The sequence below is a fragment of the Ochlerotatus camptorhynchus genome, unplaced genomic scaffold (genome assembly GCF_037179485.1).
Source record: "Ochlerotatus camptorhynchus isolate MF236.1 unplaced genomic scaffold, CSIRO-AGI_Acam_v1.1 ptg000605l, whole genome shotgun sequence".
Taxonomy (NCBI): Eukaryota; Metazoa; Arthropoda; class Insecta; order Diptera; family Culicidae; genus Ochlerotatus; species Ochlerotatus camptorhynchus.
In genome coordinates, this window is record NW_027041085.1 from 462585 (window position 1) to 484430 (window position 21846).

The 21846-nt window shown below is 42.4% G+C and overlaps 2 protein-coding genes across 2 annotated transcripts; one reads left to right on the forward strand and one right to left on the reverse strand.

Annotated features, from left to right (window-relative positions):
* Positions 1-243: 243 nt before the first annotated feature.
* Positions 244-9098, reverse strand: LOC135714077 (uncharacterized). Its single transcript, XM_065237347.1, has 3 exons — positions 8888-9098; positions 5840-8635; positions 244-1052 (listed from the first exon to the last, which is right to left on the reverse strand). The coding sequence occupies exons 1-3, from the start codon at positions 9096-9098 to the stop codon at positions 244-246; spliced, it is 3816 nt and encodes a 1271-aa protein (XP_065093419.1).
* A 324-nt stretch (positions 9099-9422) lies between these two features.
* On the forward strand, positions 9423-21608 carry LOC135714078 (uncharacterized; the record flags this gene model as incomplete). The annotated part of the gene is made up of 2 exons (XM_065237348.1): positions 9423-9523; positions 20965-21608. Coding segments are annotated over exons 1-2 (745 nt in total), but the record flags the coding sequence as incomplete, so codon positions are not given.
* Between the last annotated feature and the right edge of the window lie 238 nt (positions 21609-21846).

Here is a 21846-nt window from a genome sequence, read left to right on the forward strand (position 1 = left end):
CGAAGACATAAGGTTGCCAGTATAACTAGATAATTTCGCCTGAACGGGCGAAAATGCGGTGCTGTATGGGCTCGCTACCAAAAACTTCACATTATGTTTCATCATACCCGCCGCCTTGAAGCAATTCAATATTTTACAAACAATCTTAGAGATGACAACTAACAGGTATGTAAATTCAATTCAAGAGAAATTCTAGCTTAATTAATCTAATTTAATCTTCTTAATCTATTTTCAGCAGATGATTCACGGGTCGATCTCCTCGGGAAGTCGATGTCCATCGCCGGATTCCGCGGAAACGTCAGGAAGCAAGCAGATTTTCGTTATTGGACGGGTAATTATTCCTCTTGCAGTGCGAAGCGTGACCACACGAGTTATTTGATCCGTTCCAGGGCGCAGATCGACTATTCTGGCTAGCGGCCAGCGAATTGGTGCTTGCTGCTCATTGACGATGACGACCATTCGTCCCGGTTGGATAGAGTTGTTGCGTTCCGCCGATTTCGTGTCCTTTTGGAGTTCCTGCAGGTATTCCTTACGCCAGTGGATCCAGAATTGCTGTACGTGCAGTTGCAGCTTGTGGTAGTGCTCCAGTCGACTCTCCGTGATGTGCAGCAGGTCTGGGTCGGGCAAGGCGTGCATGGAGGTGCCGATTAGGAAATGAGCCGGAGTGAGTGCAGCCAAATCATTGGGATCATCCGACATCGGCAGAAGTGGCCTTGAATTCATCACGGCTTCGATTTGGCAGAGGACAGTGGCCATATCCTCGTAGCTCAACCGCGACGCACCTAGTTGACGGAATAAATGCCTCTTGGCTACCTTGACGGCCGCCTCCCACAAGCCTCCAAAGTGGGGGGCTTTTGGCGGAGTGAAATGCCACACTATTCCCTCCTCGGCGCAGGTGGATACTATTGTTTCTCTCTCGTTACGTTTCCGAAAAATTTCGAACATTTCGGTGAGTTCTCCCTTTGCGCCTTCGAAGTTCTTTCCATTGTCCGAATGTATGTGGCTTGGTCGTCCACGTCGGGCAATAAACCGTCGCAAGGCAGCGATGAAGGCTTGGGTTGATAAATCGCAAACCAATTCCAAGTGGACTGCTTTTGTTACGAAGCATACGAAGAGGCACAGGTAAGTTTTTACAGGTGCGGCTCGCTTGTGGATTGGTCGTAAGTATAGAGGTCCAGCGTAATCTACGCCAGTGACGGAGAACGGGCGACCTGGCGTGATTCTCGAGGTAGGTAGCTGGCCAATTTGCTGCTGTGCTGGAACGGGATTAAGGCGCACGCAGCGAAAGCAGTTGCGGACTGTAGAGCGTACTAATTGGCGGCCACGTATTGGTCAAAATTCCTCACGTATGGCTGTTAGTAGAAGGCGCCCGCCGCCGTGAAGAAGGTTAAGGTGATAGTACTTGGCTATTAGGCTGGAAAATGGGTGGTTGGCTGGGAGGAGGGCAGGGTGTTTTGTCTGATAGGGCAATTGCGAAAGGTTTAATCGGCCTCCAACTCTCAATATCCCTTCAGGATCAATGAAAGGATTCATTCGGCGAATGCATGATCGTTTGGGTAAAACATTCCTGTCTTTAATGGCTTTGATTTCATCCCGAAACGCATCTCTCTGGGCAAGGCGGATTAGCAACGATTTGGTTCGTGCTAAATGCTCGACGGTGTTTGCTTCTTGGCTTGGCTCAGTGGTGGGAATATGTTGAGTTCTGGCACAGAACAGATAGGTAACTCAGAGCAAACGGTTTCATCTGAAACTGAGCTCATGCTTTTCATGTAATTTTTGCTATTCCTTTCTATTTTCATTTCGCAGTGCACATGATGATTTCAAATCTTGTATAAATTGGTATAATTACCGTTAAAATATTTTGCTTACAGTACGCTCCTAATTGTTTGAACATGCAAAAATTAAATTTTCTTTTTTTTCAATGCTTGGCAAAAATAATCATTATTGACACAATTCTAGCGGTTTTGTTGGAATACGTGAATAGGGTATTACATTGCTTTGCATAAAATTACTATTAGTATCACAATTTGTTTGAACCAATTAAAAACATATTTGATGGGATGTTGGTGAAATGTCTCGTTTTTAATTAAGGTGATTGCAAATGTGTTTGTGTAACAACTATGTATGTATGTACAACTATGCTACTTACTGTTCAGACTTTGTATGATAATAATAATAAGGTTCGGTCAAGGTATGGTCAAACAATTGGTGTATTATTTGTTCAATTCAACTACACAACAACGAAAACGCAACGTAAAAGTTTAAAGTCCGTGCGCGGACAAAATGATATGGTTCAAAAGATCTGTCTGCAGGTTTGTGCCAAAGAGGAGTCTCAGATTTTTTTTTTAGAAACTTTGCCCACAAGTTTACGGATTTTTACATTCGTCACTTGCTTTGCAATTTTGCCTTGAGGGTGGCATTGTAAAAATAATGTTTTATATTCAAATTTTCAATTAGTTAGATTTTTGATCTTAACACAAAAAAATAAGAGAATCCATCCTAAAGTTTTCACCAGTGAAAGATAAGAAATCTTCAAGTAGGGTAAGTGTGTCAGTTTTAAAACTAATGCTCCAGTTTTGTGCTCTAACATTGTAGCGAAATAAATAATATAATGAATGAAAAAACCGAAATTCAAAATAGGGCCAATTAGATGACAACTAGGGTTAAAAACTGTCACACTTATCCTTCGAAAAAATATTGAAAAAAATTGATTACTTAGAAAATGGTTCTTTCGGTTTTTCTTTGCAACTTTTCTCAATTTTCATGGAAAATATTTTTCAAATTATATTTTTATGAATTTCTGAGATAATTTTCACCCCTAGATTTTGACCATAACACATTCCCATTACAAGTGCAAAATAGTACATTTTACTATGTTTTATTAATTCGGTATCTTCTTCAAATTTCCGTTACAGTTGAGTAATCAGTCAAATTTACAAGTTTTATTTTTATTTTTCATTATTAAATGGGGTAAACTAAACGAAGTCTGTATATATGTATATGTTCCGTATAAATTTATTATTTTTTTGAATTTTTCACTGATTTTTAAACTTTTACTAAACAAACCGTAGTTCAAAAATTTACCGAACAGCGGAGGCCTGGAATAGTGTGCACATTTTTTTTCTGATAGAAGTGTGTTCACTCCATTGTAATTTGGTATAAAACCTTCTAGATCGTCAAAAAATTGCACTATGTACACAATAATCTTCTCTGAAAACGATGATTAAAAAGTTACAACTGTTATTGTGTGTGCACTTTTTTCGGAGACAATTCTAAACGGTTTATTTTGCTTCAACCACAAACTCAAAAAATTAAATAACTTTCTTATTTTGCAACCAAAATTTCTGAAAGTTTCATCGCACATTAAAAAAATGCAATATTTGTCTAAGAAATAAGCAAAGCTCCACGAATCAATAGCAACAAAACTAAACCAATTTCCTTACATAACCACTGATTTCAATGTTAAAAGTGTAAAGATTTGTTTAGAGAGCCGTTGTTCTGTTGCGTGTAATTAGGGTGCGTTCCATTAATTTCGCATGAAACAAATGTTTTATGTCCACTAATAAGCTAAAGCTATACAAATATGCTAATAACGATCATGTGTCAAATAAGCTGTCCAGTCCATGCATAATATAATTATAATCCGTTGCGTTTGGCTTTTCAATACTAGCAATCTTCAGTAAAAAAATAATTTAACGTACTTTAATAAAACGGTAAAGTTTTCATTTGATTCACACGATCAAAATATTAGGATAGTACTGTACGATTCTTGTTGTCCATTATACTAGTACCAGCAATGCCAGATTGAAAGAAAAATATTAAATCCTATTACACAACTAACCTTGGATTCAAAAATGCTAAAGCCACTATGTACTGATGAGCATTCAAATGTTACATGTAAAAGAAACATGACAACATTTATTTAATTATTTCATTGAATTATTCGATCAAAACATCAAAGGCGTTAAGCAAAGGAATGCAAAAAATATTATTACACACGCAACGAATCGAAAAGTCTGGGAAAACTAGCAACAAGGCGCCACTGAGTTGCCTATATAGAGTGTAGTGTCCCACTAACTGCTACCAGGAGGACTGAAAGAACAAAAGAGACGGCATGTTACTATATGCTACATGACTGATAAGCTCGTATTCGCTTTCCCTCTCATAAATCGTAAACAATGGGGTCATCCGTCGTGAATGGAACGATTTTTTTCTACGACGAAATGCATTATGATTTCACTTTTTCTGGACGACGGTTTTTACGCATAAAAAGTGAAAGACGGAAGATGTTTTGCTTTTTAACACAAACGCACACGGCCATGAGAAATGCCATTGGAGTAAAGAGAGTTTCCCTGCCATTACTTCGACATATCCTCTCACAACCCAAGATATTTTCTAATCCTATAGGTAGAGCGATCTGCATGTGTATAGAATATAGTTTTGAGAATTCAGGATGAATGAAAGATTGGATATTTTCTTATTAGGGGAAATGTCAGCTTCGGCACTTCTTTCCCTTTTATCGCAACGGGGGTAAATGAAGTCTTAGAGTGTTAATTGTTTGCAGAACAATACATTGGAACATGATGCAAATAAATACCCGCTGATGATAATATTTCCTATCGTTAAACTTTGGATATGTCTTATTCTAATTGTGTTTTTAAATATCAAAGTGTACGGAATTATGATAATCGTACTAGAATTAGCAAAACAATCATAAATACAGTTTTTCTTTTATGTGATCGTCTCACTCCACAATTAGCATTTTACTTAACCTTTGCCTTTGCAGGAAGCATTGATGAAATCTGTGGGTAGGAAGTGATCTGAGCTGTCAAAGACTCGTGCTTATTCCTGCTTACACTACACCAGTGCTGCACCGCAAAAAACGAAAACGACATAAGCTCAGAGCATGCAATAAGCTTATATGCAATAAGCAATAAGTTTAAATTCGAAGAAGAAGAAGAAAAAGAAGAAGAATTCAAAACAAGCATATAATCTAAAAAATAAATAAGATTTTCTCATCTTTCCTAAAGACACTCTGTACATAAGCACCAATAGAAGTGTACACACCTTTCAATATATGAATCTTGGGTATGTTTGGTATAAATGGTAGAAGGTGGTATAAGTGTAAATAAATTTTGAGTGTAAAAAGCGTTCTCTCCACCGCTAGGTGTCACTACCAATTGAAATTTAAATGGCTCCGTTTCTGATTCCCATGTTACCTATCTGTTCTGTGGTTCTGGCTTTGATACGGGCATTGTTGATGAAGCGCAAACAGTAGGCAGTCACGTGCAGCAAGCGACGGTAGGTACTCCAGCGGACGAATAACGGATTGGGCTCTGGGGTTGTATGAACGATTGCGCCGACTTGCTTTGCCTCAAGTGCTTCTTCAGGAACGTTAGGTGGTCTTGATATTGGCCAGGACCTCGACTGTTCGGATAACCATGACGGCCCACGCTTCCACAAATCGCTGCGCAGAAATTCTCCAACGGAAAGACCTCGGGACACTAGGTCAGCAGGGTTCTCCACCCCGGAAATATGGTTCCACTGGCATCCATGCGTGAAATGCTTTCCAAACGTTGGGTGGAGAGCGAAGTTTTCCAAACGTTGGGTGGAGAGCGAAGCCACTGCAGCGTGACAGCAGAATCGGACCAGAAGAACGCTGCAGAAATGGGTATGTCGATGGCTTGTCTGATACGGTGATACAAGTGCGCTGCAAGGACAGAGGCGCACAACTCCAGGCGAGGGATGGTTAGACGCTTGAGAGGTGATACTCTGGATTTCGACATGAGCAGTTGGACAGACACTTCTCCCTGGTCATTTTCGCAGCGAGCGTAAGTACATGCTCCGTACGCCGATTCCGATGCATCCGCGAAGGTGTGAAGCTCAACTCGGGAGTTTGGAAGAAAAGCGTAGCGTTCAGCTCGGAAGGATGAGATGAGGGGGTACTCATTGCAAATACTCTCCCATCTGATGCGAATGGAATCGGGAACTGGTTCGTCCCAATCCGAAGAAAGCAACCACAACTCCTGCATAAGGATTTTTGCGCGTACGACTACAGGAGCTATCAGTCCTAGAGGGTCAAACAGCTTGGCGATATCCGATAGTATCGATCTCTTCGTAGGTGGAGCGTCACGTGGCTGGATCGCTGAATCAAATCGAAAGGCATCATTTTCGGGCTCCCAGACGATTCCTAGTGCCTTAATGGACTCGTTGGGGGTAAAGCAAAGCGTTGACTGGGTGCCGATGTGCTCTTTGTCCAATCCCTGCAGAACTTCGAAACGACTGGACGTCCACTTACGCAAGTCGAATCCACCCCGTTGCATCAAATCTTCTAATTGCTCACGGAGACTGATCGCTTCTTCTATGGAATTGGCACCACCGATGAAATCATCTACGTAGAAGCTTTTTCGCAACGCTGGTCCGGCGAGAGGAAATGCATCGCCTTCATCTATAGCTAGCTGCTGAAGCACACGGGTTGCCAAGAACGACGAAGGAGCAAGACCGTAAGTAACGGTAAGCAGCTCGAAAACATGGATAACTGTGCTGGCAGAAACTCGCCACAGGATGCGTTGCAGATGGGTGTCGTCAGGGTGTACCAGAGCTTGTCTGTACATTTTTGCTATGTCCGCGACAAGTGCAACCAAAAAGGTGCGAAACCTTAAAAGAATCGTTATGAGGTCATCCTGTACTACAGGACCTACACAGAGCGCCTCATTGAGCGAGTGGCCAGTCGAGGTTTTAGCCGAGCCGTCGAACACTACTCGGAGCTTCGTTGTTGTGCTCGACTCCTTCAGCACGGGATGGTGTGGCAAATAGTATGCTGTAGAATTGCCTTCGTTGTCGGACTCGACCAACCGCATATGGCCGAGGGACAGGTACTCCTTCAAGAATTTGTGGTAATCCTCCTTGAGTGTTGGGCTCCTCTCAAATCTCCGCTCCAGCATTTCGTATCGGCGATAGGCGTTGATCTGGGACTCTCCCATCATGGCTTCGAATTCAGGTTTTCGTGGCAGTCGAACCATGTAACGACCCTCAGCGGTGCGGGTCGTCGTGGACTTGAAGAGAGATTCACAGTAGCGCTCCTCAACCGAATAATTGTCCTTCATTGACAGGTCCTCCGTTTTCCAAAAACGTTCGATACTCTCCTCTAACGTTACCGTTGAAACGTTCAGGATACTGTACGAGAGAGAATATGGAGTGGGCGATTGATTGGGCTGTGTTAGTGCAGAACCGGTTACCACCCATCCGAAGACGCTTTTCACAAGTAGCGGACGATGTTCACCAAGATGAATGCGAACGGCGCTGGGGAAGAAGGATTGAAAATGTTTTGCCCCGAGAACCATATCGATGCGCTGGCTCTTGTTGAATCCAGGATCAGCAAGGGCTAACTCTTCGGGAATCTGCCAATCATCAGTGGAGATGTCGTGCGCCGGAAGATTTGCTGTTACCTTGTTCATGACTAAGAACTTGATTTCGGCTTCGAAGTTTCCATTCCTTGACTTGACTTGCGCCACGATGGACTCACGTACCGACTGCTCAAGCTGGCCGGCTCCCTGTATAGTCACATCCACATTTGTTTTCTTCAGTCGTAGTTGACGGGCCATACGCTCACTGACGATGTCAGGCTGCGATCCGCTGTCCAAAAGTGCACGAACGCGATGACCCTGACCAAAGGCATCAACGACTCTCACCAGAGCTGTCAGAAGAAAGACGTTCTCCTTGGGATGTTGAATCGGAACGCTGACTTCACAATCTGGAACATTTTCGATGGCTGCGACCGCAGATTGAATAGGATTTCCCATCGAAGAAGTTGGACGATTTTGGTGAGCCTGTACCACAGCAGATGTACTCGGGACGGGTGCGTCAGAAGTGGCTCCCTGGGTTCCATCGCCAGTACCGGCATGCAAAAGAGAGTGGTGGCGTCGATTGCAATGTTTGCAGTTGAAGTCGGACGAACAATTTTTCGCTATGTGTTCTCCTTTCAAACAGTTGTGGCAGAGTCGCTTCTTCATAGAAAGTTGCTGACGTTGTGCCACCGAGAGACCAAGGAACTTTTGGCACCTGCTGATGTAATGCTCTTGCGAGCACACTGGACATTTAACCCCCACTTTGGTAGTAGAAGCACACGAAGTAAGCCGAAACTGCTGCTGTCGTTTTGCCCCATGATGCGAGGAACTTGGAACGGATGGAGGCGCATGGTGGTTGACTGAAATAGATTCCAGCACACGTACTCGTCGCTGCAAAAAGTCGATGAGGCACGGATAGTCCGGATTCTCCACGGTCGATGCGTGCACCTCCCACGCCTTGAGAGTGTCGTCATGTAGCCGAGTACAGAGCAGATGCTCAAGAATGCTGCTCCATTGACCGGTAGGTTCCCCCATCTGCCTCAAGGTCTTCGTGTGGCGTTCGAACTCGTCCACCAAGGCGTGCAGCGTCGATGATGTCTCCTTCTTCATGCGTTGAATATCGAAGAGTGCCTGCAAATGTCGCTTCTTCAAAAGATAATCGTTCGCATAGCGCTTTACCAAAGTATCCCAAGCCAAGTTGTAGTTCGCTGCACTGATTGCGATCGTTTCAATTAGCTGTGCAGCTTCCCCTTTCACTGCGGCTTTCAAGTAATGAAACTTCTGAATTTCTGGCACGTCGGGATTTGCGTGAATTAAAGCCAAGAACGTGTCATGGAAACCCAACCACTGCATATAGTCCCCATCGAACTCGGGGAGTGAAATTGTGGGCAGCTTTAACCCAGAGAGAGCGGAATTATGGCCAATAGGTTGAAGGATTCGAGCGTCATTAGAAAGAACAGGAAGTTTAGATGTTAGATCGGCTTTTATTGCGAACAGCCTCTCTTCAAAGGCAGTACGTACCTCCTCATGCATTCGCTTACCTTGTTCGTCCTGCTCGATGGACTCCAACTCCGTCTGCACGTCCTCCAACCTAGCCCAAACGTTTTCTATGTGGTCCAGCCGAATCTGAACCTGTCTTGCGTCCCTCGCAGCATCGTAGGCCTCAAGAAATGCCTCAGCCCGACCCAGAGCAGCGAGAAGACTCTCCCTCCGTGAAAGCAGCGCTTGGTTGTTGCTCCTGGGTTCTTCCATAGTGCAGCGACGAATCCAACTCCAACGGGATGTAGCCAAGAATGACGAGCACTAGTCCAAGGCTTAGCGTGCCTTGATTTAATCAAAATCTTCAGGTATTCGACGAAACAGCCACCGAGATGAAAATCAATGCGCTGAATACGCAACTGTATGCTTGATGCACGTGCGTAGCGATGTAGAAAATGCGCGGCTTGGCTGAAGAATGCTCCAGAAGAAAGCCTCAATTGTCCGCCGAAGAACAGTAGCGGACCTGTATTGTGATCCACACAATGAAACAGCTCGAAGATGGCGCCGGATGGCCAACGTGGTGTGCCCCAATCAAGGATGGTGGCAATCGAGTTCTCGAACCTTCGAGACAGGTGCTTGAACGGAAAGAAACGAAGATCTAAAGCGTACCTGAGAGATACGTGGGAAGAATCGGACAGGTAATTACCTGGAATCCGATTGAGCGAGCCTTGTATCAAATACAAATCAGAAAAACTCGAACCTTCGACCAGCAATGGCGCGTTCAGCCGGTCTTCTATTGTTCCGGACTGGAATAATGGCGGTCCCGTAGTGTCCACCGGCCGTTTATCCTGGTCACGGCACCAAAAAATGTTCAAACTTACTCCTACGTTGTGTCTCAACTTTACGAATTGTGGCCACAGCACGGCCCCAGTGTGCGCACAGGGAAGAAAGTGCATACGATGCACTTCACAATAGCAGAGATGCCAGTACTCCGAATGTCACTGACAAGACGACCAGAGCAATACACACACTTGCAGGTTTTGGATTGCACCAAACTTAGAACAAGAAGAGTTCTTCCACACTTTTTATTTCACCAGAAATATTAAGTTTAAATTTTAGGTTTATTCACTTTGAGCTACTACTAAAGACTGACTGATCTAAACAAATGATGATGGGAGGAAATGATGATCATGACGAAAAACCCGAATACAAGTAACCGAAGACATAAGGTTGCCAGTATAACTAGATAATTTCGCCTGAACGGGCGAAAATGCGGTGCTGTATGGGCTCGCTACCAAAAACTTCACATTATGTTTCATCAATGGTTTTGAATAGAAAAATGCCTTGGCAACAAGTCCTTCTTAAGTACCATTAAGTTTTGATGAGTTTATTTTATACCTGCATTATAAAAAATATTGGTACACTGGAACCTCAATTTACGAACCAAAACGGGGGTTCGTAAATCGAATTAGTTCGTAAAAAAAACCTCGTTATTTGGGATTTACTTCGTAAAAAGAAAACTCGTTATTTGAGATTTACTTCGTAAAAAGAGGGTTTTGAAAATATTGTCAAATACCCCACAATATGGGTATTTTTGGAATCAGGGTGACGTGTATGGACCGGAAATCGATGTCTGACGCCATTTTGAAATCCAAGATGGCGGCTTCCGGTTACAGGAAAACATGGAAATTCTGTCAAATACCCCACAATATGGGTATTTTTGGAATCGGAGTGACGTGTAGGTACCGGAAATTGATGTCAGACAACATTTTAAAATCCAAGATGGCGGCTTCCGGTTACAGGAAAACATGGAAATTCTGTCAAATACCCCACAATATGGGTATTTTTGGAATCGGAGTGACGTGTAGGGACCGGAAATTGATGTCTGACAACATTTTTAAATCCAAGATGGCGGCTTCCGGAAACAGAAAATATTGTAAATTCTTTCAAATACCCCACAATATGCGTATTTTTGGAATCGGAGTGACGTGGAAGGACCGGAAATCAATGTGTGGCACCATTTTTATATCCAAGATGGTGGCTTCCGGTAACAGAAAAACTTCAAAATTCTGTCAAATACCCCACAATGTGGGTATTTTTGGAATCGGGGTGACGTGTAGGGACCATAAATCGATGTCTGACGCCATTTTGAAATCCAGCATGGCGGCTTCCGGTTACAGGAAAACAGAAAAATACCGTAAAATACACAACAATATGGATATATTTGGAATTGGGGTGACCTGTGAGAACCGAGAATCCATGTCTGACGCCTTTTAGAAATCCAAGATGGTGACATCCGGTTACAGAAACACTGGGAAATACTGTCAAATTCTCAACAATATGGGTTGTTTGGAATCGGAGTGACCTATTAGGACTGAAAACCTATGTCTGACGCCATTTTGAAATTCAATATCGCAATTTCCGGTTACATAAAAACATAAAAGTAATATTACATAACCTACAATATGGGTATCTTAAGAATCGGGGTGACGTGGTGGTATTTGCCAATTTTTCTGTAACCGGAAGCCACCATCTTGGATTTCTAAATGACTTCAGACATCGATTTCCGGTTCTTAGACGTCACTCCATTTCCAAAAATACCCATATTGTGGGGTGTATGACAGAATTTCTAAGCTTTTCTGTTACCGGAAGCCGCCATATTGGATTTCAAAATGGCGTCAGACATCGGTTCCCGGTCCCTAAACGTCACTCCGATTTCAAAAATACCCATATTGTGGGGTATTTGGCAGAACTTCCATGTTTTTATGTAACCGGAAGTTGCATCTAGGATTTCAAAATGGCGTCAGACATTGATTTTTGGTCCCTACACATCACTCCGATTCCAAAAATACCCATATTGTGGGCATATTTGGCAGAAATTCCATGTTTTTCTGTAACCGGAAGTCACCATCTTGGATTTCAAAATGGTGTCAGACATTGATTTCTGGTCCCTACAAGTCACTCCGATTCTAAAAATACCCATATTGTGGGGTATTTGGCAGAATTTCCAAGTTTTTCTGTAACCGGAAGTCGCCATCTTGGATTTCAAAATGGCGTCAGACATTGATTTCCGGTCCCTTCACATCACTCTGATTCCAAAAATACCCATATTGTGGGGTATTTGGCAGAATGTCCAAGTTTTCCTGTAACCGGAAGCCGCCATCTTGGATTTAAAAATGGCGTCAGACATCGATTTCCGGTCCCTACACGTCACTCCGATTCCAACAATACCCATATTGTGAGGTATTTCACAGTATATCCCAGTTTCCCAAAATCACAAAAAAAAATCGTTATTTGGAATTTACTTCGTAAAAAGAAAACTCGTTATTTGGGATTTACTTCGTAAAAAGAGGGACGTAAATTGAATACTGCGTAAAAAAAGACTTCGTAAACGGAGGTTTCAGTGTACACTCAGGTCTTTTTTTATACGGGGGATACGGTCCGTGTAAAAAAAAATCCTTGTAAAAAAAACCTACGAGATTTTGATTTTTCGCAAGCTTAAATGTTTTTAAAAAATCGGATTTTGATGCCATTCGTTATTAAATCATGATATGGTCCATATAGACATATTTTAAAAATTTCTGTATTTACACCAAAAATTGTGATTTTTTTTAAGTACGCCATTCGATTACAAATAGCTTGAAACGGATAATGTGATTGGAATCAAGTCGATAGGTTGTATCGTTGTCGAGAAATCGTTAAAAACGTACCGTGTAAATCGTGGAAAACCGTGTAAAAAAAACCGTGTAAAAAAAAACTTCAGTGTATTAGTATTATATAAAGAGCAATAGGCTGAAGTGTTTTTGCAATACAAAGACCATTCCACGCAAATAAGGAAAAAGTATCCAAGTATTTTGTTCTTAAATGATGTTTAAATTTTGTTTGTTAAATTTTAAACAAAATATGCAAAGGACGGGTATACACTACTGCTAATAAAACTCGGAGTACACTGGAAAAATAAACTCATAATTTCATAAATATATTACTATTGCTTTCCTTTTTGCTCGGGTATGCTCCTGGAGTTAAAAATTGTTTAAATTTGACTCCTAAAAAAACAGCTATATTAAATTGCTTCTTGTAATCGTTACTTGTTTGTTGACTATTATATCTCCAATAAAACCTTTGAGGCCGTATTTCACTCAGCAACTCATTTTGTTTATTTCTTCCGGGGACTTTATTTTATGTATACTATCTGGAAGTGGGCAAATATTGTGGTTGAAGGGACTATTTCATGCAAAAGCATGTTTCAAGTAGACCTGTAAACCGGTCATGTCATCGGCAGCGGTGGCGCAGAAACTATTTTCGCCTTGGTAGTACTTGCCACACAACGTGATGCCGCTGGTTTAAATCATTGATAGAATAACCTGAAAAAAGTTTCTTGGTACATACTCCCAACAAACCCCCCGCCGACTGTGAAATGTCAGGAGCGACAGCACAATACCGAACAGCAGCTTTTTATCCCCTCGGAACTCAAAAATAAGAACGGCTATTTCGAAGATATCCTCCACGGTTCTATGAATACCGAAGAAACCAAAAGAGCTAGCTGCCAGGACACCCAATTTTGTCCTGCCGCTCATCGGAGAAGTGATAATGATCTCCGCCCCCAGTATCAAAGCCTGGAGAGGTAATGTCACCAGCACACTTAATGGAAACCTGACTAATTGAGTGTTGTTTTCAGCACAGTTCTAAACCATCCCTTACCCCGCCGAATTGGAGAACAATTCCACAACGAGTCCTACAAACATTTTCGAATTAGATATATGAATAATTTTGCTGGGAGAAAATTTTCTAATTATAATTTGTCTTGTAGCTCCCATCGGGATGGGTGAATCTGACAGACACCTAGATGCATTCCAGTCAGAAAAGGCCCTTATATGAGGTAACCAAACCGATTTAATTTAGTCATAGCTGGAAGCTAATCGCCATGCTTATACAGGACCATTTATTTCGTCCTCACGCATTTTTCTCGGTGAACGGACTACAAATCTGGAGTGACAGAGTCAAAGTAATCATACATGGGAGTATTCGCCATTAAGCAGTGGTAGTGGTTAAGTAGCATTGTCCTCACGGGCAGCATCCTTCCCGCAGCCAGAGTAATAATCCGCAGCAGTAGCGTCGAAATACACTGCTCGGGCAGAAACACCATGAAGCTCAAGTAGTAGTAAAGAAACGGTGGACGGAAAACGGCGAAAGTAAGCAGTAAGTTCACTATGCTTTCAAGTACTGTGGTCGTGAGAACACGAAGGTTCGAAGCAGCAGCATCAACACAATGCAAGGTACCTGCTAAACTGGTGTAGTGTGTAACCAGTATCCTGATTAACTGGTTCAGAAGTTATTAGTTAGTAAGTTTTTGAGGTTAAGGCCCAGTTAGGTCCAGGGGGATTGCCACCGTTTATTGGAACCCTAACCGATGAGTTTAGTTTCCGTCGGCGGGCACTCTTTAAAACTCATAGAGCCGGTACGCCATACACGGAACCCTTGGAGTCTTCATTCCTTGAAGGACTACACCCATCAAACCATCCGCGACCCTATGTAGGATGAGCCAAAGAAGCTAAGTCACACACAATAACCACGATTCAGACTACGAAATATCCATCATCTTAGGTATAAGTTTGATCATTTATTCCCTCCTCCTCGTATATTATAGCGAAGCTCTTACCCTCATTTATGTATTTACCTGAATAAACGTAACCCTAGAAGCACGCTTGTCGCAAACGGCAACTCCTATGTGATTTATTCCGGTTACAATCAAGTTGCCTCAACCTTTAGAGACGGAAGTGTATTGTTTGGGAAATTATGCTTAGTGGGACTAATACACATTACAACCTGATTGTAAAACCCAATTTTGTGACTTGTTTTGGACACGGTATCTCTGTTCGAAACATAATTAACAGTCAGAGTACTAAGGATGCAAAGCGCGTGACGATGCTGTGAACAAGCATGGTTCTCAATAACGGGACAGTTATGCAGTGTTGCAGCATCGTCATGCATTTTGCTCCCTTGGTCTTCTGACTGATTAAATAAATAGTACCGTAAGACGGGGTGACATTGAAACTAGGAAGTTACATTGGGCCAAATTTTAAAAATGTTTATTGATGCAAATATCTTCAATATACAGAAAATGATGTTTCTTGAGCTTCTGAGGTAAAGTGTAGATAACATTAACTAGTTGTTTTATTTAATTTGTGCTGTAAAGTAAAATGTCATAAATAGTAGTAGATTTTTTTAAATGTTTGCACACTCTTTTATGAAAATAGACGAAGGCTACAAGCGATCTTTAACCATACATACGAAATACGTTGTGATCATAGCAAGTGTACTCCTAATAGCTACGATAAATTTATATATTTTAAGATATGTTAAGATATTTTAATTAAATTTATGTGTTGGCTCAATGTCAGCCGCCATAAGGTTTTACATTTTACTATTTTTTAATTAATTTTAGTAAAATGAGCTTTCAATTTAAATCAACCATTTCCATGACAGTCGTAAATATATCATTGATGATGATTCACATGCTTAACATTGTTTTCCTTGCTAAAGTGTGAACGTTGTTAGGTAGGGAACGAATTTTTTTGATTGTTTGGCCCAATGTCACCTCCACTTACGGTATCACTGAAACACTAACCAAACAAAATCTTAGATTATCCCATTTAGTTTAAGGGTAGTGTCAAAATTTTCCCCCGAAATTACATTTGAACACTACCCTGAAATGAAAGGGGATAACTTAAGGCTTCGTTGGATGTGTGGCTCAGAGATACTGATTTTTTTTTTATTATCCTGAAATATTTTATTTGATGATGAAAATGTGTGTCATTTTTGCCAATCGATTAAAATACATGCGATGTTTGTGTGACTTACACACCTACACACTTGCTAACGACTACGCCGGAGCTGTTCTCGTACGAAGCAATTAGTTTTACTGATGTTACAATGAACAGCTAATATATAAAAAATCACCATTTTACCACATTCCATATAGTTGCAGAGAAAAATCAAGGCCTACTTCGTTCAAATTTACACAGAAATCAATTTTACGAATGTTCCAGATCTTATGACGGACCATCTGGTGACTACTCAGAGCCATTGAACAGCTAGTGTATCTATAATTACCATTTTACTTCATTTCACATAGTTGCAGAGCAAAATCAAGGCCTGCTTTGATCAAATTTACGCAGCGATAAATTTTACGGATTTTCCGTATTTTCTGGACCACCTGGTGATAACTCGAAGCCAATGACCAGCGAATATATAAAATATCACTATTTTACTACATTCCATTTAGTTGCAGGGAACAAGCAAGGCCTGCTTTGATAAAATTTACACATAAATCAATTTTACGGATGTTCCGGATCTTCTCACGGACCATCTGGTGACTACTCAGAGCCATTGAACAACTAATGTATCTAAAATCACCATTTAACTACACTCCACATAGTTGCAGAGTAAAATCAAGGCCTACAGTTATTTTCTACAAGACTGAAAAAATATAGCCTTTTATAGGCAGTACTTCTGAAATTAAATTTTTTCTACAGAAAAAAATTGTTTCTGTTAAATCTTCTTATGCTATAACTGTTCATTGTTAACCCTTCACAAAGCCTCATTGTTCAACTGCCAGGAACCAGACACGGTTCTCTAGAGGCTGGCTCGACCCTCGGCCTAAATAATTCCAACCATCATCAGTTACCCTACATAGAGCAGCTCCTTCATCCGTCTTTTACTCTTGGTGTTAAATCGAAGTAGGCATGCAAAAAAAGGGTATTCGTTGCAAAGCAGTGTGCTGTAAAACCGAGAGTAAGGGCATCTGTAGCGGTGGTCTGATCTAGATTCAAATTTAGGTCACATTTGAACCAGCTAAAATTAAAAAGATTAAGTCAAAATAGATCAAACTGTGTGCGTACGCACCGGTTAGTCTATTTTTGGCCGTTCTATTTCAAACGTCAAAACTCGAGTCAAAACCAACTCACATCCTGCTTTTGTGGTCAGCCTTTTTTTAATCTCGGGCGCATTCGTATACGGTTTTTATCCGGCTGTATGTTTGGCTGTAGCAAAAAGCCTTGAACTACTCGTCCTCCTGCTCCTCGTACTTCGCAGTGAAATAATGATAAAAACCTGTATTTATTAAAATTTGTCTGGTATGTTGTTGCGTGTTGGGTTTTGGCCCAAATCAGAAACTGGACAATTCACTGGGGGTACCCGGATCATACCAGAATGTAACCAATGTGGATCTGGACACTATATTTGACTTAAACTGATCTTGTTTTTCAATTTCTGTGAGATTTTATGTGTCAAATCACAGGGTTTGTACCATATCAGAAACTAGTCACTTCCCTAGGGGTTCCTGAAAGATGCCTGGAAGTAAGAGAGGTGGTTCTGGGAACATTATTTGACTTCCGTTGATCTTGGTTTTGAAATCTAATGTGATTTGCCATGTGACGCATGATGGGTTTTTGATTAAATCAGAAACTGGCCATTTCCTTTGAGGTGCCCGGAACATATCCGATAGGGGTCAACATGATTCTGTGCACTATATTTGACTACCATTGATATTGCTTTTGAAATCTAATGTGATATGATGGGTCACATGATGAGTTTTGGACCAAGTCATAAATTGGCAACTTCCCTGGGAGTTTCCAGAACATGCCCGGAAAATCCTGCAGAACAGAAGCGTCCGGATGTTTCCCTTGTGATCCTTTCGCAGCTACGACGGCAGGGCAGGCAGCAACAGCAGCACCGATAGCGCATGTCAACAGCAGTCGATTGTTCCGCCCACGTTACTTAGAAAATCGAGGAACTAAATCGGATTGTTTTGCAGAAAAATCCCCAACAACGAACAAAACAAAACAAAATCTTGAGTGCGACAGCTGTCAAACAAGTTGGAACAGTGCTTGCCTTGAACCAAATTCAGTTCAAAATAAATCGAGAACTATACTGGTTTAAAAAAATTACATTTTAGAACTAGTCTAAAACAAAATATAGACCACTAGTGCAAGGGCTCGGCCTGGGTCTGTTCCGAAATTTTAGGCCAAACCAACCAATTGGATCGCCGCTAAAGATGCCCTAAAAGTTTTGGTTCTAAATTCTAATTTGTAGCGACCGTTTGACTGGACAAGAAGGTGATTCGTAGAGTCTATTGTAGTGATCGGTTGCCTGAATGAACAGTGATTCTTGATTCTCGTGACAGATGAGTCCCGGTGTCTATTGTAGTGTCCAAAAATTGACAGTTCCCCCCAGCAGGTGATTCACATCGTCGGTAGTAGTGACCTGATGATTGAACGATCAGTGGTCCTTGTTCTTCCCGGAATGTGATTCTCGGTGTCTGTTGTCGTAACCGGATGACTGAACAAACAGAATACCCGTGGTTTTATTTGCCTGTAATGGTGAATAAAATACTTATCCATGGCTCAACGATCATACAATCTTTTCTCGTGCCAATTGGGCAGTTATCTGAGGAGGCCCAGGAGTCAAGAAAAGGCACTTTCGGATGGACGATACACGAAAAATTTCCTGAACAGCAACAAACATCGACCTTCTGAGTCGTCTGCTTGAATCATCTGACCCGTTAATTTCAACAATAAGACCACTTCCGAAACAAGCAAAACTGCCTTTGTCCGAAGATACTCAAACTTTTCTAATTCCTTCTACCGATGCATCGATTGTGAAAGTGAAGTAAGCGACAGTTCTGAAAGTGACGCGGATATGGGTAGCGAGTATTTATTTTATTAGCGTATGAAATGGTTGATGAAATATAACTATATTGAAATATAGGTAGTAATCTTTTGAGGTAGTAATGTTTTTTTTTTTATGTTCATCATGCGTATTTCCGTTATAAAGAAAAAAAAATAACAACAGTGACACAATAAGGCGGAAAGTCGTGACCCTTTAGTTTGGTAATAAGCAGATCGGCAGAGAATGCTGAAGAAGACTAATGACTTGGCATGCATTGGGCAGCATTTTAAGTATACTTTCTAATGTAATTAGTCTGGATTGTCAAATTTTGCCCAACTTTGAACTGTTGGCGTTGGCAATAGTGCTAACTTTGGGTCAAAACCTTGAATATCTTAAGAAATATTGAAGATAGGGACTTGCTTCTAAATCCAAAATGACGTATTTTAAAAAAACAAACATTTGTGTACCAAATTTTAACTGAAAAAAATTGCTTCCTGGAAAGTTATTTGCAAAATATTGATTTTCTCAAAGCTCTTACCAAAAAAATACATTTATCTGTAAACGTAAGAGATAGTGAATTGACATCTGCAGCAAAAATGTTTGTTTTAATATTGTCTAAAACTTTGCTGGAGACACAATTTTGCTATCTCGACAAACAAAAAAAGTAAATGTTTCATCTCCCTGCTAGGTAGATTAATCATGAAATGGCTAAAACCATAAGAAGGGGCTTTTTAAGTGCACACAGAAAACTCTATATGGCTTAAATGGACCGTTCTTTCATAACCTAAAAAACGCACGTTTTGGCACTTCACACTGATCTCGCATGTCAGTGATCGAGTCTGAGAGTTGAAATATTTAGTAGACTTCATGGTCTTGTGGAGTCCACACACTGATCCAGTCAGTAAGATTTTACTGGATTTTTAAAATACGTAATATTCCAAAAAATGTGAAAATTTATTCTGCATTTGGGCAGACTTAGTTCTGCTAATCCCATTTAGTAATGGAATGTAAAAATTGTCAACTTCATTGATTTCTCATGGATAACGGTCATAAGAATTTTATCGACTTTTTCAGCAATTCAAAAACCCCCTTGGAAAAAAAATACAAGCCGCAGCAACGGCAAATCTGCGGGATCTGACGATCTCGGGTATCCACTTTTAAAAAAGCTGCCCCTTGAGGGCAAGTGTTGCATGCTTGAAATGCTCAACCAACTCTGGGTTTCTGATACCTACCCGACGCTGTGGAAGGAGAGTCTCGTCGTGCCCATCCCGAAGGCAAACGAAAAAGACAGGGGCACATCTAAGTTCCGACCGATCGCTCTCACATCCTACATGGCCAAAGTATTCGAACGGATGGTGAACCATCGACTTTCGACAAGGTTTCGGTACGTCCACGTACTTTGCCACTCTGGGGGACGTGCTCAAGGAACACCACGTTAAAATCATCTCTTTGGACATCTCCAAGGCCGGACGTGGACGCCAGCCGTCCTGAAAAAACTAACAAACTGGGGCTTGAAGGGGCATATGATGTATTTCATACGAAACTTCTTGACCGACCGGTCATTTCGTGTATTGGTGGGGAACACGCGGTCGAAAAGTTTCAGCGAGGAGACTGGAGTCCCTCAAGGCTCCGTTATCGCAGTCACGTTGTTTCTGGTGGCAATGAACGGGGGATTTGACCGGCTACCTGGGCGCATTTATATATTTGTTTACGCTGATGATGTGCTGATTGCGGCCTCCGGTCCTACACAGATCCGAACCCTACGGCAAGCGCAAGCGGCAGTCTCTGCCGTCGTCAAATGGACCGACTCGATGGGTTTCCAGCTATCTGCCAGGAAGAGCATCCGATGCCACGTATGTCCGTCTCAGCACCGAGTCAATAGCACCTCAATTACGATCCATGAGCAAGCCGCGTCCTCGGCGTACTGATCGACCGAACGCTCTCCTTCGACCAGCATTTCCAACAGGTCAAAAAGGACTGCCGCAGTAGACTCAACCTCGTTAAAATGATCTCTCGGCCTCACCGATCCAACAACCGCGATGTACGGTTCCGGGTGGCGTGAGCCATCATCGACAGTAGGTTGCGGAAATTACTTGCATCGCTTCTGAGAAGCTGATTAGAACCCTAGCACCAGTCTACAACAGCTACATCCGCATCATATCTGGTCTCCTGCCATCCACTCCAGCAGACGCCGCATGCATCGAAGCGGGTCTTCTTCCTTTCCGGTTCTGCTTAAACGCAAATATTGCCACAAAAGCCGCCGCCTTTTCCGCCTAGACCTCCGGAAACAATAGGATCTTTCTCCTCGACAAGGGGAACAGAGTCCTCCGCACGGACGCCGACATCGACCTCCCCCCAGTGGCCAAAGTCCATTGGCATGGAGAGAAAGTTGGCACTCATCACGAATCCAATTGGACAATCGGATCAAGAACCGCTTCAAAGCAGGGGATGCATCCATCATTTTGCACAGATCGGTCGCCGAGTTACTTGGGTCCAACTATGCCGACCACGTACATCGGTACACCGACGGCTCCCGATCGATAAACGGAGTAGGTATCGGGATTTTTGGAGACGGTATTGGTGAAAGCAACAGTCTTCCTCCACAATGCTCGGTTTTCTCGGCCGAGGCTGCAGCGATCTTCCGTGCCGCTACGACGCCAGCCAACAAACCGATACTTATATTAACCGACTCACACAGCGTCGTTCAAGCGATCACCTCGGAAGCACCAAAACATCCATGGATGCAGGCGATTATCAAGTACGCCCCACCGAACACCGTGTACCCATGGATTCCCGGACACTGCGGAGTGCTAGGTAACGAGTCTGCTGATCACCTTGCCGGAGCCGGGACATCGGGTCCCAGAGTCACCAACAAGGTACCCCTACAGGACGTCAGACGGTGGATCATGCGGACCATTCAAGCGGCATGGGAAGCCGAGTGGTTCCGCAACAGAATTGCCTTCATCCGCAAATTCAAAGGGCCAACTGAACCATGCAGCGAACTGGACAACCTGAATGATCAACACGTGATTTCGCGGCTTCGAACCGGGCACACCAAACTCTACTATGACTATTGGTGTCCTGCCGTTCAGCAGAAGCTGCATCATCTGTGGGGTACCCTACACCGTCGAACACATCATATGCAACTGCCCGGAGTTCCAAAATCTTCGAGAGTCACTCTGCCTAACTTCCAGCATCAGCGATCTGCTCAGGAATGATACTTCGGCCTCGGCAGCACTAGTAACCTTCTTAAAAGAAGCCAAAATCTACCACATGGTATAGCAGGAATTTCTTTCGGCCGTCGGGACATCTCAGCTGGATGGATTTCTCTTATTGGAGCCATGCCAGCTGA